The following is a 16,115-nucleotide window of genomic DNA, read 5'->3' as shown; positions in this document are numbered from 1 at the left end:
CGTCGTCCTCTCACGACCATTTCTATGGAAAGAAAGTCGAGATAAGTGAGGAGGAGCAGACTCGGCAAAGAGCAAAACTTGGAGAGAGAGAGAGAGATTAAAAGCTTTGCTTATCTCTCAACTCTCGAGCTTAACCAGATCATGATATGGTGTTTCATCATTTTCTTGAGAGCGTTCTTGTAGCAACGATGTGCCCGCTAACCTTTCTCCCAATTAAAAATACGCAGAGAGAGAGAGAGAGAGAGAGACGTAAGGAAATATATAATAAAGCCCATGGACCATACTTACTCTCTCCACATATGCCACATGGGATCCTTCACATTTTTCAAGAACCCACCACTGGCACTCATGACTCTTCTTGAATGTTGCGAACACTCACAAATCAAACATTTTCATTCTTTATTTTATTCTTATAAAAAATATAAGAGATTTTTCACTAGCAAAAAGGGAACACGTCACTATGGGAAGAAGTAAAAGAGCGAAAGAGAGTGAAAAAGATAAGACTCAGAGCACAAAGATACATTCTAAAATTTGAGTAAAATCGTTGTTTTTTAATTTTAAAAAAGGACCCGTTAAAGTTTTTGCTTTTTGGTTGAGGCATCTTTTTTTTTTTTGCATAACCCTCCATAGGGGTTGAATATAAACTTATATAAAGATAACAAGAAAATCACCCTCACCAAACCAGTGCAAGGCTACCAAAAAGAATACACTGGCTCTGAGGGAGCCACCCACATCACTACATTGGTTGAAACAGGGAGCCACCCTCTGGAACCGAGCACATAGGGTCGGAAACAAGGGGAGGCAAAATCTCCGATGCCGGCTAACATAAGCGTCCGGATCCCACCAAGGAAGAGCTCCTACCACAAGCACTCCCTTTTCCGAACAACCTCAAGTCTAAAAGAATACACAAGCAACATTGCAAGCAATCAAGAAACACCAACATCTGGCTTTTGTGGGGAGCCACGCACCAGCACAGGAAACTTTAGGCCATGAACCATAAAAAATCAGCAAACCCAACCCACCACCAAAGACAAGGTCGCCACCAAGGCCAACTACGGAGCTTGTAGCCTTGTCCACTTCACCAACCACCCCAAACCGACTTCGAGCAGACCCGAGAGACAAGAAGTCTGCCAAGAAAAGGTAAGGGAGGCCCAACCAAAAGCAAATCGCGTTACCAAAGGGAACTGTCATGCACGAGTTCACCATCACAAGGGCCAGGTGGGGACATTGTAGGCAGCTGCCATGGGGATGCGGGACTCATCTCCACTATGCCTCTTCTCACCGGCCATGGGTGGTGTTCTGCTAGGTGTGCAGGGCCTAAAATATCCAGTCAACTGATTGCACACCAAGACACTGCCTGTCGTGCATGAATTCCTTCTGCAAGGGACGAGGTCGCCAAGCAACCCTAGTTCACAAAAATATGTGGGCTAAGCATGAGAAGGAGGAGACTGCTCAGCCAAGGTCCCCATCCTTGGGAAACCCCACGCCACAGGTGCCTCTCCACCCTTGCTCCCCACCCGCTCTGCAATTGACACTTTGATAATAATTTGAAATCGAGGTTCTTTCAAGAACTATAATGCAAAAATGGACTTTTGATGGCATGTAAAGAGATGAGAAAACGTATTTGAGATAAGATTAAGAGGCGGAGAGATTTGCTCGTGTCGCCTGCGGATAGGGTTTCCACTCCCTGGCTTGCCTCGTGTGTTGGGTAGCTGCAGTGTTGGCTCACGGGTTGGGGCGCCCATAGGAGGAACGTCTGCGGACTCGACACCCGGTGCACGCTTGGGGAAGATGTCACTACTGGGTCGAGAGGGGGTTTGGCTATGCCTGCAGGTCAGGGGTTGCCCCAGGAGGGGAGCACCCTGCCCCTTCCCTCCTCGATGGTAGGAGATGCAGCGACAGGCAGATTTTTGGAGCAAGGCTTGGTGGCTTCCTGGTTTTGCTTGCGAAACCTTAGTGTCCACATGTTCTTCTGTGTAGCAACTTACAGGGTTTGGGATCTCCAACTTGTTTGGTTGATCATGGCAGGGTCTCCCTTGCATGGTGGCATCGGGGATCTCATTCTGGCGGGGTATGCTCCCCTTCGAGCCTCGATCGGGTATGTTGGCCCTGACTGTTGGCAATGGGCTCTGAAGATGGTGTGTGGCTCTCCGTGAAAAGCATGTGTCCTGCTGATGCCATTGGAGGTTTTCGTCGAGGTAATGGAGCCTAGTAGCTCCCCCTTTTTGCGAATATGCTATGTTTCAAATGGTCTTTTGCTACTGCGGTGGTGGTTTGCTCGGGGCATGGTGCTTGTCGCTGACAGTGGCTACTCCATGGTGGCACCCTGAGTGACTCCTGAGGTGATGGGGACTATGGGCCCCACCCTAGATGCGGTGTTACTTGTGATATGCTTTCGATCTGTTTGGTTTGTTATGCTCAAGTCCGAACAGGGGCTTGCCTCCCCTGTTCGGACTGTCTATGATGTACTCGTTTGGTTGTATATGGCTTAGTTTGTAAACCATGGCTCGTTATGAGCACGGATGGGAGTTTTTTAAATTTTTTTAGTTCTATTCAATTATCACTCACAATTTGTGAGTTTTATGCCAAAAATAAAAAATAAAAAAAGAGGCGATTTGTTTTTATTAAAAAAAAAAAAGGGTTCAAGCAAAGGAAGACCAAAAATTGAAACTACCTTTAGCGAAAAGGATACTTAAAACACTTTGTCTTTGAAGATAAGAATCACTAGAGGAGATTTATCTGCAGCCTGTGAGGGAGGCTTGATCTGGTTCTACTGCATGGCGGGCTGTTCCTTCCTAGTATTGAGGTCTTCGATACTGAGGTGGGCAATGCCCTTGGAGCAGCATGGGAATCGGGGGGAGGACCCTAGGCTGCTCCGCCCTTTGTGTTTGAGACCCTCCTTTGCCATGGCTTGCTCCATCCCTCTCTTTGTGGAGGTGGTGGAGGACACCCCCTTGCCTTGGTGCAAATGGTGTTTGTGTTTCCTGATGGTGTTGTGCTTTGTGTCTGTGGTGCTAGTCTCCCCTCGAAAAGCCTGATTATGGGTATCTGGTGGTGCGCAACTTCGTCCGATCTATATGCTTGGGAGTCAACTCGAATGGTGATGGCGCTTCTTGGTTTGCTGGCCCATTTTAAGTGTGGCTCCCATGTTAGCCTATGGGGTTGGCCTCCCCTGATCTGGCTAGTATTCCATTTTGCGATCTCTTATTTTCTCTCTTGGTAAAGGTTGAAGCCATGGCTCAGTGCCAGCATTGCTTGCTATGTACTTTTTTGGTTTTAATACATTCCACCAACAAGTTGTGAGTTCTAGAAAAAAAAAAAAAAAACTGGAAACTTCATTATTTTCGCTTATGATTGACCCTGCCTTTTTTCATGTGAATAGTTGAATTTATTTATTTTTTAGTTGATAAATCTCTTTTCGCTTCACAGTTTTTTTTTTTTTTGCAAAACTCTCTCATCGAGAGAGTGGAATTATATTAGAACAAAGAAAAAAAACCTACAACAGAAGCACCATACTCAAAACGAGCCATGGCCACCGAAAGCAAACCATTCATAAAAGACGGGCTTTTTACAGAGAAGCCCCTAACCCATACACCATAATAGAACCTACATATCGTTCATAACAGACAAGCTTTTTACAGGGAAGCTCCTAACCCATACACCAGAACAGAATCAAACAAAAGCAAATACCGTCATAAAGTCGCACCATCCTCAAGCTGCCACCAAGCCCACCAAGTCTGCCACACCAGTCGAGCTTGTCTCAAGGAGTCCTCCACAACCGTAAAAAGCTAAATCTCCTAGGTCGAAGCCAAGCAACACCAACTAGAATGCTAGGGAGTGATTCACGGCCTCCAAACAGCACACAAGCAAGTTGCAACATGAGGTAACATCCACAAGAACCAAAATCACCAACCTAAGAACAAAGTACCAACCCATGCATGAAGAGTCGATCACAACCAAGCATCACCACTCGAACCACCATTGGAGCCACACCCCACAGGAGCAACAACAAGGAACCACACCTCAAAGTTGCCACCACAGAACGACATGCCAACCAGCTATGCAAAAGAACTGACCTTCGTTGCCTTTCACATGGGAAGAGGGAGGGAAGGTCTCCCCAGAGAGAAAAATATGCCTTGGTCTGCGTTCCCAAACAGTGTCGAAGAAGAAGGAGACAACCCGCCTTGTCTCGGGCTCCAAAGTCCCCTCTCTAGCGCTAGCTGGACGGCAGAAACCGCAGCACTAGCCCCGAGCCCACCTCGATTCTCCAGACAACCCTCACGACGGGCCCCCACCCAGAGAGATGCCGCTGAAGCTAACCTAGGCAAGCACAGGGTAGGGTTTGAGTGCCCCCTTCGCAGGCGACATGGAAGGGCTTTAAATGACTTGATTTTTAGTTCATTTTATTATTTTAAAATGCAAAAGTGAGCCTTCACCTTCGTTTTATTCTGGTCAACAAGGGTATCCCTAAAAGATTTTCTTACTCGTCTTGAACATGAAATTAAAGATGCTTTTTGGTTGTTCCAGTGCTACGACTGAGGGATGGAGTTTGCATTAGCTGAGTGGTAGGTAGCCCATGCAAGGTGGCCTCTTTGCCCTCTCTCATGTTTGGATTACTAATTATTTGTGACAATTAAGTTTGTTGGTATGGGTACTGTATGTATGGGTTACGGCTCCCTGTAAAAGCCCGATGAACATGATGTTTCTCTTGGGGCTTGAGGCACAGCTTGTGCCTGATCAGTTGTTGTATTTTATAGTTTAAAAAAAATATTATCACTCACTTAAAGGGAGTTCTGGAAAAAAAAACAAGGTAAAAGTTCACTATGGACTACATAATGCTATTGAGAGGAATTTAATAATAAGAGGGTTCTTTGTGACAACAGAGCATTGGACAGCCTAAGGCCCGCTCCCCAAAAGTGGATGGAGCCAGAATTTCTCTTCTAGGAAGTGTCAAAAAAACGTTATTACAATCAGACGCATTATCTTGGAGAAGGCATTCTCCGAGGAGGAATGCTCTCTCGCAATGCAAGCTTTGGGCAAAGAGAAGTCTCTTGGATGGGACGGCATGACTACATAATTCTTTAAAGAATAATGGGAGGAGCTTAAGTTTACAAGCACGTGAATGGCTAACCAATCCCTAGTCAATGGAGCTCTCGATTTGAGCATAAAAAGAGGCCTTATCAAACCGATCCCTAAACAAGTTTGTTGCTCCCAGTTGAAGCATTGGCGCCTTATAACTATGGTATCAGTGGCATACAAAATAATTACCAAAATTGTTTCTCTCAGGCTCTCTCCTCTACTTGACAAGGTCATCACCTCCCCCACCAACATAGATTTATAAAGGGGAAGATCAATCTACGACAACATTCTGGCAACAATGTTCAGCATATAGTTTGCATCATAAGCAAAAGTGTGTATTACTACAATTGGATTTAGATAAAGTGTATAATAGGATCACATGATCTTTTATCAAAGAGGTCATGAAATTACTGGGCTTTGGGCCACGGATGTGTCGGTTGGTCAACACATTGGGTGCTGGTAGCGAATCTGAACTTCTATTAAATGAGATTATTGTGGGGGCTTTCAAGGTAAAAAGGTCAATTGAGCAAGACTGCCCACTAGCTCCTCTTTTCTTTGCCATTGGATCTCATCCATGATGACAATGCTCTAAGATAGTGCTTCAAGAGGGGAGATTCAAGGGCTACCCCTTCCCAATAACAACCAATTGCTGGCAAAGCTGTTTGCGGATGATTCACTACTCTTCCTCAAAGCTTGTCCTTAGGTAACTAGGAAAGCTCTAGAGAGTGTGCAAACATATTCCATTGTGTCAGGGTTAAAGTGCAATATTGAAAAATCTAGATTGATCTCCCTCTCATAAGATGACTCGTTCAATCCGGCAATGTGGTACGGGTGGATTGTGTCCAAAGGGATGGTATTTAGGCACTTGGGAGCCCCTCTTGGGGTGTATATAACCCACAAGAGAATATTCTCATGTGTGTTGGATAAGGTAAGGAGCAAGTTGCGTAGGGGGGACTATGTGCTTCCCCCTTTTGTGAGCAGATTGAAAGTGATCAATTCGTTATGATCCCATATATAGCATTTAATGGCCCGTTGCTTAAGATAGCCAAATGCAACTGGAAGGAGTTTTTAAAATAGGTGAAAAGATTCCTATGGAAAAACAACAATAAAGACCCACTAACTTGGCAGTGGGCAAGCTGGGAGGCCATAGCAAGATCGGTGGAGCAAAGCGGTATTGCCAAGTTTGTGGTTGCAATCACGAAGCAAGATCAAGCATGTGCTGTTATGACAAAGGCCATGATGGACAATGCCAAATTGTGCTTGCAAGGTGGCCAATGGAAAGGGATAGATATGCATGACAAGTTGCTCGTCCCTCGATGGTCTAACCTGAAGCTTAGAGGCTAAATTGCTCGCTTGCTCAATAGTGCAACAGAGCAGCAGAGGCCTTGGAATGGGGAGATGTAACTATATACTTTTACAACTCGATGTCTCTTTGGCCCCCTTGGCTTTCTAAGGCAGGAAGTGTCCTGTTGAACTCTACTTAGAGGGAGGTGGCCACAAAGATGAACAACAAAGGACTCCAACGATTGGGCCAATTTTGGGACTATAGTAGCAGTGAGTGGAAAGGATCGAACCAACTAGCCTCCTAGTTCCATCTCAATGGGACTGAAAGATTGCTTGTAAATAGAGTCTTAGAACGGCTTGACAGTTGCTGCCTACCGACCTGCGAGTCTAGGTTTGATTGGAAAGCATGGCGGTGGCCCATAGACATAAACTTTTGTAAACCAAACACCAAGGAGGTGTACAACATCCTCATGGTCTTGCTGGATTGGTTCTCTACCTTGAACAAGTTGTGGGGTAAGCAATAGCCCACAATGACTGCTTAGGATAAAGGTCTTTGTATGAAAGGTACTTTGGGGGGGCCTTTACGACTGGGGTGAAGGTCCTAGCTAGAGGTATTGATCCAGATAGATGCCCGCAATGCAGAACAACAACAACTGAGAACCTTTCCCAACCTTTCAAGGAATGCCCAACGATATGTGGCTTAGCAGGAACGACATGCTAGTGGGTTCAAAAGACATGGAAGATTGGGTTCAAAAGACTACAACAATTTCAAAACCACATGGGTAAGTGTTTGCTCCTTATCTAACCAAGTGTTCTACCTTTGCCGTCGGGTGCTCCCCCTATTAGAAGACGTACTAGTGGTTGTTGGAAGATGTCATGGCTCGACACGAGCATGACTAGTAATTGTAATTCTTCTGGGTTGTTAATATAATCCACTCACGATTGTGAGTTATGCCCAAAAGAAGAAAAGGATTCTTTGTGAGAGGAAAAAATGAGAAAGTGACTAGCAATCAATTTTTGGTTTTGTCACAAATGAGTATTACACTTTTTGGGAGCAAGTGTAACAATGACTCTTTTTTTGTCACAAATGAATATTACACTTTTTTGGGAGCAAGTGTAACAATGACTTATTTAGATTACAATATATCCCAAAAACATAAAAATTAATGACAATATTCAATGGCCCTATTTAAAGAGATAAGTACACAAATGTCAACGGCTCTCACAAAGATCTAGAAAAAATATTAAAAAAGAAAGTTTTTGTCATGTTGCACTAATCTGCAAGCTTTATCCAATGGTTCACAATTGCACCAAAAATCCAACGCTTTACTAAGGACTCATTATGTGGTCCAAAAATATGCTTTTTGGCTTGTTAAAGCAAGCTTGGGTAAGAAACCTCAAAGATAGTGCATCTCAAAGTGTTGGAATTGTTGGTAGGACTATGAAGTATTAAAAACTAAAGGAAATCATTTCATATTTGGCCAAATAAAGGCCTTAGTGCACTATGGGTGAAGGTCATTCAAATTTCTTTGTTTAACAAGTGTCCAAGGAGCTTTGAAAGTCTTGTGAATAGAAAAACCTCATAGTCTTTTAAATGCTACTAGTATGTGACCCGTGCGTTGCTACGACCAAGAAAATCATGGAAATTGGAGATCTCTCTCTCTCTCTCTCTCTCTCTCTCTCACACACACACACACACACACACACACACACACACACACACACACACACGGGACATATATATAGGTAGGTATGTGTGTGTGTGTGTGTGCTCGCCCACGTGTGAGGAGAATGGAACTATAGTCCTTGGAATCACTCTAGCAAGATAACAATGCATAGCTATACCTTCTTTCTCTCTCTCTCTCTCTCTCTCTCTCTCTCTCTCTCTCTCATATTAGATCTTGAGATCAAGATTCATCGAGTAGATCTTTGTTATCTCTTTTTCCACCTTTTCTCCCTTTCTCAATTCTTTTGATTTGAGGACTGGATAGCTCTCTCTCTCTCTCTCTCTCTCTCTCTCTCTCTCAATGAGCACATGGAGTATTTTTAGTCAAATGGTTGCTAGCGACTCATTCTTCACACAACTTCTAATAAATTCAAAGTGCCCATATCTCCTTGCTAATCAACCAACAACAATGTATCATATTTCTACCAACTTGATTTTGTTGTGCCATGCTATCAAAACCATGACTTGCCAATAAACATGCTTTTCATGACCCTCTATTGGTTGAAGCAAGATAAGTTTTGGTTGGTGCTACGCTCTGGGGTCACTTTTGAAGGGCTACCAGGTTACCAAGGAAAGTCTATGTGTGTGTGTGTGTGTGTGTGTGTGTCCATCCATAGGATGGGCCACACACTCGCAAGATATAATTTGAAGGTTAGGACACCCACAACAATTGGAGGAAAAAACATAGGTTTAGTATATAATCCCACCTACAAATTTTGAGATTTATGTCAATTTTTTTAAAACTTTTTTTTTGCCAGCACTCACTTATCACTTGTCAGAGTGAGTTGTAATGAATTAGAAACATAAAATATACAACATCCCCATGCTCCAAAAAAGCCATGGATGCAAAAAGACTAACAAAGTAACATCACAACTTTAAATTTTAAATTCAAGGTGAGAATATCTATAAAGTTCAAAGAACCGAAATTAAAGTTTAGAGAAGCTACAAAGAAGGTTAGTGCAATAGCCATAAAATATAGTAAATTTGCTTGTAAAGTTTCTGAAAAAAACATAGTATAGCTGAATGATTGAAAAGTCCTTGCTTTAGTGTAATCCCACCTACAGATTTTGAAATTTATCTCTAAATTTTAGATTCGAAGGTGAGAAACCTACAAAGTAAATAAATTGAGTGTAATAGCCTTCAAATATAATAAAGTTGCCCCTAAAATTTCTCATATGTAAGCTTTTTGAGGTTTTGGGAGAAAGTATTGTGCCTCACCTTGATTTAGTGCAACCCTCCTTACAAAATTTTAAGATTTTTCTCAAAAAATCTAATTTGTCTTTAAGCGCTTGCAAAAACCTAGGCTTAGTGAAATCCCACCTATGACTTTTGAGATTCACCTTTGAATTTTGAGTCAACCCAAGGCAAGAGCAAGAAATCTAGCATAAAGATCTTAAAAATAGCCAAGATTTTCCAAAGTTGCCTCTTGTCGTCCGCCTTTGCTATCTGTTGAGGTCCACTCTTGCCTTGGGCTTACACGCCTTCTACCTTGGATTTGTCGGATCAAAGTTTTCTAATTACGTTAATTCTCGATTTTGTAGATGTCAATGTTCATTCATGATTCTTGATTGTGGATTCTGTTGATCGTCGCTTTATTGATTGCTGATTGTAAGACCAATGCTTATTCTCCCTCCCCCCTCTCTCTCATGCTGGTGTGATAGCCCTCTCTCTCTCTCTCTCTCTCTCTCTCTCTCTCTCTCTCTCTCTCTCACACACACACACACACACACACATAATGAATCACATGGACCATTCTCTATTTCTCAGCACACATAAAATCTTACAATCAATAACGTCGCATTCTCTCTCTCACTTCAACAAAAAAGGGGGTTATCGACGTATATAGTGACTCTTAACGTCGCTATACGCGTCGATATATGCGTCCCTGTGAAACTATCGCAAAGAGTGTCGATATACGCGTGGAAAGACTTTTTTAGTGACGCTGGTATAGACAGCTATAGCGACGCGTATATCGATGACTATATCAGTAAAAAAAATTTCTTGGGCAGAGGGCAGATAGCCTGGCTTGTGCCCAATGAAAAGATGGACACAGGCACCATAACCAGACTTCCTGCCCTCTGCCCAAGAAAGCGAGCAGCACAAAAATCAACTGTGCTCTCGCAGAAATTTCGACAGAGTTCCCTTCGTTTTTACATAAACTTTTCAAAAAAAAAATATCATGTATACGCCTCCTACATACTATCCATGTAGGATCTCACATGAGATCTAAGGCCAATGACCATAACGAACCATAATCATAACTTAAAAGCATAACCATAACGAACCATAACCATAACTTAAAAGCATAACCATAACGAACCATAACCATAACTTAAAAGCATAACCATAACTTAAAACCATAACCGACTAATATAACCACTTTGATCATAACCAAAAATAAAATTAACAATAACCATAAGCATAACCAGAAAGTTAAACATAACCATAAACAAAACCTGAACCATAACTATGTCTACACAAGAATAGGAAAAATAACCATGTCTATGCAATGACAATGACAATAACCATAACCATAAGGAAAACAATAACTGTCTGAACAATAATCATAACCATATATATATATCTATACAAAAGGAGACACAGAAGTGTATGTGTCTCACAAAGCATATATATGAAATCCGGGCCACTGATGACTAGGCGTCACAACCTGCACATAGGACAACTCACAAAATTAGTATTCACATATACTTAATTAAATCAACTCACATATTAACGTCTCACCTCAAGCGATCAGCGAGACTGTAAGCCCGCCCAGTCTACAGGCTCTCCTGAAGCATCAAGATCATTCAATACTTCATAGATACCTCTCCGATATCCATCTGACTCCTCCTGACGTGTCGGGCTCGATGCATCGCAAGATTCTACATTTATATAAAAATCAGAGTAATAAGAATACATGATTCATCGCGTTTTGAAAAACGCCATAGTTAAGATTGGATTAGAAACTCACAAACTCATAGCGAAAGGTGTCAAAGCCTCCGCTGCCAAGATGAGATGTCCCCCTGGTCATCTGTCGTATCTGCGCAACCTCACGCTGCTGTCTGAACCGCGTGGCCGCTGTCCGCTCATCCTCCCTGATCTGAAGCCACGTCTCGTGTGGGATGCCTGAAGGCTTCGGCAAGTCGGTCCTGAAAGCCTTCCGAGCTGCATCTCGTCGATGTTTCACGGTGTCCCGTGCAACACCCTTGATCAAGCTCCTCGGAACAACGTCAGAACCTGGAGTAGGCTGGTACTCTCTCAGGATGGTCTCCACCATGTAATTGACTTTGTCCTTTTCTTGCTGATCCCAAGACGTCAGAATGCTGGTCGAAAATTGTAGCTCCGCGAGTTGACAAATCCGCCGTCTCATCTCAGTCCCGACTCTATCCATGTCAACAGCACATCCAAGTGCCCGCAAATTGGACATGCATTGTATTCCAAAGTTGTTAGCCCTGCATATATTAAAGCATGAATCAGGCAAAGACAAAGTGCTTGCGAATAGCGAGAATTTTGTAAATCAAGAACCATTACCAGAAGCTTCTCTGTATCCTGGCCAATCATGCATAGTCCACATAAGAAGTCCATGGATCCTTGTATGCTGTTGTCCTAGTGGTTCAACCGCATCTGCTATGTCGATCCCATGCCATAACTCCTGGAGTATGCGAAAAAGAATGCAATCATTTGGACATGCATGAATCTTGTTGTAGTCCAAGCAAACTGAGGTCAATAGTTGCTTTGCGTCTGGCCTGGAGGGGGGCATTTCATTGCCAGCCGAGAGAAGTTGCTCCCGCAACAACCTGTTTAAGTCACATTAAATTAAAAAGCTCTCCAAGAACGTCACCGTTGCAATCGGAAAATACCTTTTATAAATTATGTACCTAAACAAAGCAGTGACGCTTGCATCTGACGACCCGTACACTGACTGAAGATTCAAAAACGCCAAACAAGTACGAAGCGTCGATATTTTGGCGCCTTCATAAATTGGTTGACGTGCCAACTTCCTCAACATGTCTTCAGGAGATAGGCGCACGGCTTCTGGTGCTGCTTCGTTAGCGTTCTCCTCGCTTGTCTGGAAGAAGGCATCCAGTATCTCCTCCATGCCGTCGTCTTCTGTCTGTAAGTCTTTTTTTGCTTCCATCCTTGGCTCTATATTGGTCGGACCTTCACGCATAATCGTTTCTCTCTCTCTCTCTCTCTCTCTCTCTCTCTCTCTCTCTCTCTCTCTCTCTCTCTCTCTCTCTCAGATGTAGGTGCTATGTCGCGAAAATCAATGCCCATTCCGTAAGAGTCATATCGTAGATTCTGTACGGTTTCTTTAGCAAAATCTCCGTACTTGTACACATGCTCATTACATATCCTACGCTTGCGCAGGATTTGATACTTGCAGAGCGTGCACGAGCATGCAATCTTTTCCTCCATGTTAGTTGATGACGTTGTCATCTACAATGATTATGAATGTTGTTTTAATATATATACTCCTCGCAATGTAAACTACCTGGCATTCTCTAGTCTTGCCCAATCTCCGTACACCTCGGTCCAGAGGTGTACGGAGATCAAGACCACCGGGTCAAAATCTCGTCTTTATTGGTCAAATCCTATAAGCGTACACACATACGTGCACTCCCAGGTATACATGGCAATGCATGTAGCGGGCAAAACCCCTTTGCCTCTTTTAGTTCCATAGTTTCTTCAACATCCTATAGCTACCTATAGCTTGTGTAGTTGACGTTAATTCAAACCCATTGACCTACGGCTTGCCATACACGCTCTTGACATTGCTTTAAAACTACTTAATGAACTACGGATCGTTTCGGTATGGATAGAAGTCATTTCCGAAGTCTGTTTGCGTTTTTCCGTAGAAAAACGCAACTGGATTTGACCTACAGCTTTTGTATTTGACGTTTCTTCTATCCGTTTGACCTACGGCTTGCCATACGCGCTCTTGACATTGCCTAAAGACTACCTAATCGTCTACGGATGGTTTCAATAGGCATAGAAGCCATTTCCGAAGTCCGTTTGCGTTTTTTCGTAGAAAAACGCAACCGGATTAATTTGACCTACGGCTTATGTAGTTGACGTAATTCAAACCCATTGACCTACGGCTTGCCATACACGCTCTTGACATTGATTTAAGACTACTTAATAAACTACGGATGGTTTCGGTATGGATAGAAGTCATTTTCAAAGTCCGTTTCCGTTTTTTCGTAGAAAAACGCAATCGGATTTGACCTACGACTTGTGTATTTGGTGTTTCTTCTATCCGTTTGACCTACGGCTTGCCATATGCGCTCTTGACATTGCCTAAAGACTACCTAATCGTCTACGGATGGTTTCAGAAGGCATAGAAGCCATTTCCGAAGTCCATTTGTGTTTTTTTGTAGAAAAACACAACCGGATTTGACCTACGGCTTGTGTATTTGGCGTTTCTTCTATCCGTTTGACCTACGGCTTACCATACGCGCTCTTGACATTGCCTAAAGACTACCAAATCATCTACGAATAGTTTCAGAAGGCATAGAAGCCATTTTCGAAGTCCGTTTGCGTTTTTTCGTAGAAAAACACAACCGGATTTGACTTACGGCTTGTGTATTTGGCGTTTCTTCTATCCGTTTGACCTACGGCTTGCCATACGCGCTCTTGACATTTTCGAAAGACTACCTTATCGTCTACGGATGGTTTCAGTAGGCATAAAAGCCATTTCCGAAGTCCGTTTACGTTTTTTCGTAGAAAAACGCAACCGGATTTGACCTACGGCTTGTGTAGTTGACGTTAATTCAAACCCATTGACCTACGGCTTGTCATATACGCTCTTGACATTGCTTTAAAACTATTTAATGAACTACGGATGGTTTCGGTATGGATAGAAGCCATTTCTGAAGTCTGTTTGCGTTTTTCCGTAGAAAACGCAACCGGATTTAACATACGGCTTGTGTATTTGGCGTTTCTTCTATCCGTTTGACCTACGGCTTGCTATACGCGCTCTTGACATTGCCTAAAGACTACCTAATCGTCTACGGATGGTTTCAGAAGGCATAGAAGCCATTTCCGAAGTCCATTTGCGTTTTTCCGTAGAAAAATGCAACCAGATTTGACCTACGACTTGTGTATTTGGCGTTTCTTCTATCCGTTTGACCAACGGCTTGCCATACGCGCTCTTGACATTGCCTAAAGACTACCTAATCGTCTACGGATGGTTTCAGTAGGCATAGAAGCCATTTCCGAAGTTCGTTTGCGTTTTTTCGTACAAAAACGCAACCGGATTTGACCTACGGCTTGTGTAGTTGACGTTAATTGAAACCCATTGACCTACGGCTTGCCATACACGCTCTTAACATTGCTTTAAAACTACTTAATGAACTACGGATGGTTTTGGTATGGAAAAAAGTCATTTCCGAAGTCCGTTAGCGTTTTTCCGTAGAAAAAGGCAACCGGATTTGACCTACGGCTTGTGTATTTGGCGTTTCTTCTATCCGCTTGACCTACGGCTTGCCATACGCGCTCTTGACGTTGCCTAAAGACTACCTAATCGTCTACGGATGGTTTTAGAAGGCATAGAAGCCATTTCCGAAGTCCGTTTGCATTTTTCCGTAGAAAAACGCAACCGGATTTGACCTACGACTTGTGTATTTGACGTTTCTTCTATCCGTTTGACCTACGGCTTGCCATACGCGCTATTGACATTGCTTTAAGACTACCTAATGAACTACGGATGGTTTCAGCTAGCTGTTTTAGCTGCTTAGTCCACACCCAGCTGTTTAGGATTCCATAATATGTTATTTTGTCATTTTGTTATTCTAACCTAGTATCAGTCTACCACATTGTAACTTTCTGGTCTCATAGGTCACTTTGGCCTTTTGAAGAGTTAACATAACATTTCATTTCATTTCTTTCTTTAATTTTAATTTTTTACGCAAACCATAACTCTCTCTCTCTCTCTCTCTCTCTCTCTCTCTCTAGTTTTAATTTCCTATGGATATTTTTCTCTCTCTTTAATTTCCTACACGCACACACACTTCTCTCTCTCTCTCTCTCTCTCTCTCTCTCTCTCTCTCTCTCTCTAATTTCCTACACGCACACATACTTCTCTCTTTCTCTCTCTTTCCTACACACACACTTCTCTCTCTCTCTCTCTCTCTCTCTCTCTCTCTCTCTTTCCTACACACACACACACCGCTCTCTATCTCTCTCTTTAATTTCCTACACTCACACACACTTCTTTCTCTCTCTCTCTTTCCTACACACACACACACACACTCTCTCTCTCTCTCTCTCTCTCTCTCTCTCTCTCTCTCTCTCTCTTTCCTACACACGCACACACACACCGCTCTCTCTCTCTCTCTCTTTCCTACACACACACACACCGCTCTCTCTCTCTCTCTCTCTCTCTCTCTCATCGTGTGTGTGTAGGAGAGAGAGAGAGAGAGAGAGAGAGAGAGAGAGAGAGAGAGGTGTGTGTGTATGTAGGAAAGAGAGAGAGAGAGAGAGAGAGAGAGAGAGAGAGAGAGAGGGGTTGGGGGGGGGGGGGGGGGGGGGGGGGGGGGGGGGGGGGGGGAAGAGTGCCATAATACCTCGCAGCAGGTTTCGACCAAGATCTGAGAACGCGTTAAGGGCGAAAATGGCCCCTTCGTACGGGTTCTGGCTTTTTTTCTCCCAAATTACTTCCGTCGATACCTGCGTCGATACCTACGTCGATATACGCGTGGGAAAATTAGTCTTTTGACGCGTATATCCACAGTCATATCGACGCGTATATCGACGGACGGTAAGTACGTCGATATGAGCGTGGGAAGGCACGGACGTCGATATAAAAAGCGTCGATAACTTTGGGTTATGTTGTAGTGTCTCTCTCATACACACACACACACACACACACAATGCGTGCAGGACATCCACAAAAAATCATTGGACTCCTATTGCTGAATCATTGAGCTCGCTGCACTTCAGTATTGGAATGCAAATGTGGAAGGCCTTCTTGCAACGCTCCAACACCTTAACAAAATGGCATGTCAACTCTTGTCTCTCTCA

At 43.3% G+C, this 16,115-nt stretch overlaps 1 protein-coding gene and 1 long non-coding RNA gene across 2 annotated transcripts; one reads left to right on the top strand and one right to left on the bottom strand.

Moving 5' to 3' along the window:
* Positions 1–566: 566 nt before the first annotated feature.
* On the top strand, positions 567–4,790 carry LOC147461247 (uncharacterized). Its single transcript, XR_015187575.1, has 2 exons — positions 567–1,492; positions 4,528–4,790. It is a non-coding gene; the product is annotated as an uncharacterized LOC147461247 (long non-coding RNA).
* Positions 4,791–10,494: 5,704 nt separating this feature from the next.
* On the bottom strand, positions 10,495–15,339 carry LOC147461246 (uncharacterized). Its single transcript, XM_086508840.1, has 5 exons — positions 11,969–15,339; positions 11,622–11,887; positions 11,062–11,542; positions 10,833–10,972; positions 10,495–10,758 (listed from the first exon to the last, which is right to left on the bottom strand). Exons 1-3 carry the CDS (start codon positions 12,259–12,261, stop codon positions 11,457–11,459), a joined length of 645 nt encoding a protein of 214 aa, XP_086364966.1. The 5' UTR covers positions 12,262–15,339; the 3' UTR covers positions 10,495–10,758; positions 10,833–10,972; positions 11,062–11,456.
* Positions 15,340–16,115: the final 776 nt, after the last annotated feature.

The sequence above is a fragment of the Adiantum capillus-veneris genome, chromosome 3, assembly GCF_014529385.1.
Source record: "Adiantum capillus-veneris isolate H3 chromosome 3, ASM1452938v2, whole genome shotgun sequence".
In the NCBI taxonomy this organism is placed as follows: domain Eukaryota; kingdom Viridiplantae; phylum Streptophyta; class Polypodiopsida; order Polypodiales; family Pteridaceae; genus Adiantum; species Adiantum capillus-veneris.
The sequence above is the reverse complement of the archived record's forward strand: the minus strand, read 5'-3'. Positions and strand labels throughout refer to the sequence as shown.

What these genes read in the sequence shown, in the direction of transcription:
- LOC147461246 (XM_086508840.1), bottom strand. Translation starts at nt 12,261, where the DNA reads ATGCGTGAAGGTCCGACCAATATAGAGCCAAGGATGGAAGCAAAAAAA. An exon ending in AGCGTCACTGCTTTGTTTAG is followed by an intron (nt 11,888 to 11,968) that starts GTACATAATTTA and finishes TGACTTAAACAG; the next exon opens with GTTGTTGCGGGAGCAACTTC. An exon ending in AGGATACAGAGAAGCTTCTG is followed by an intron (nt 11,543 to 11,621) that starts GTAATGGTTCTT and finishes TAATATATGCAG; the next exon opens with GGCTAACAACTTTGGAATAC.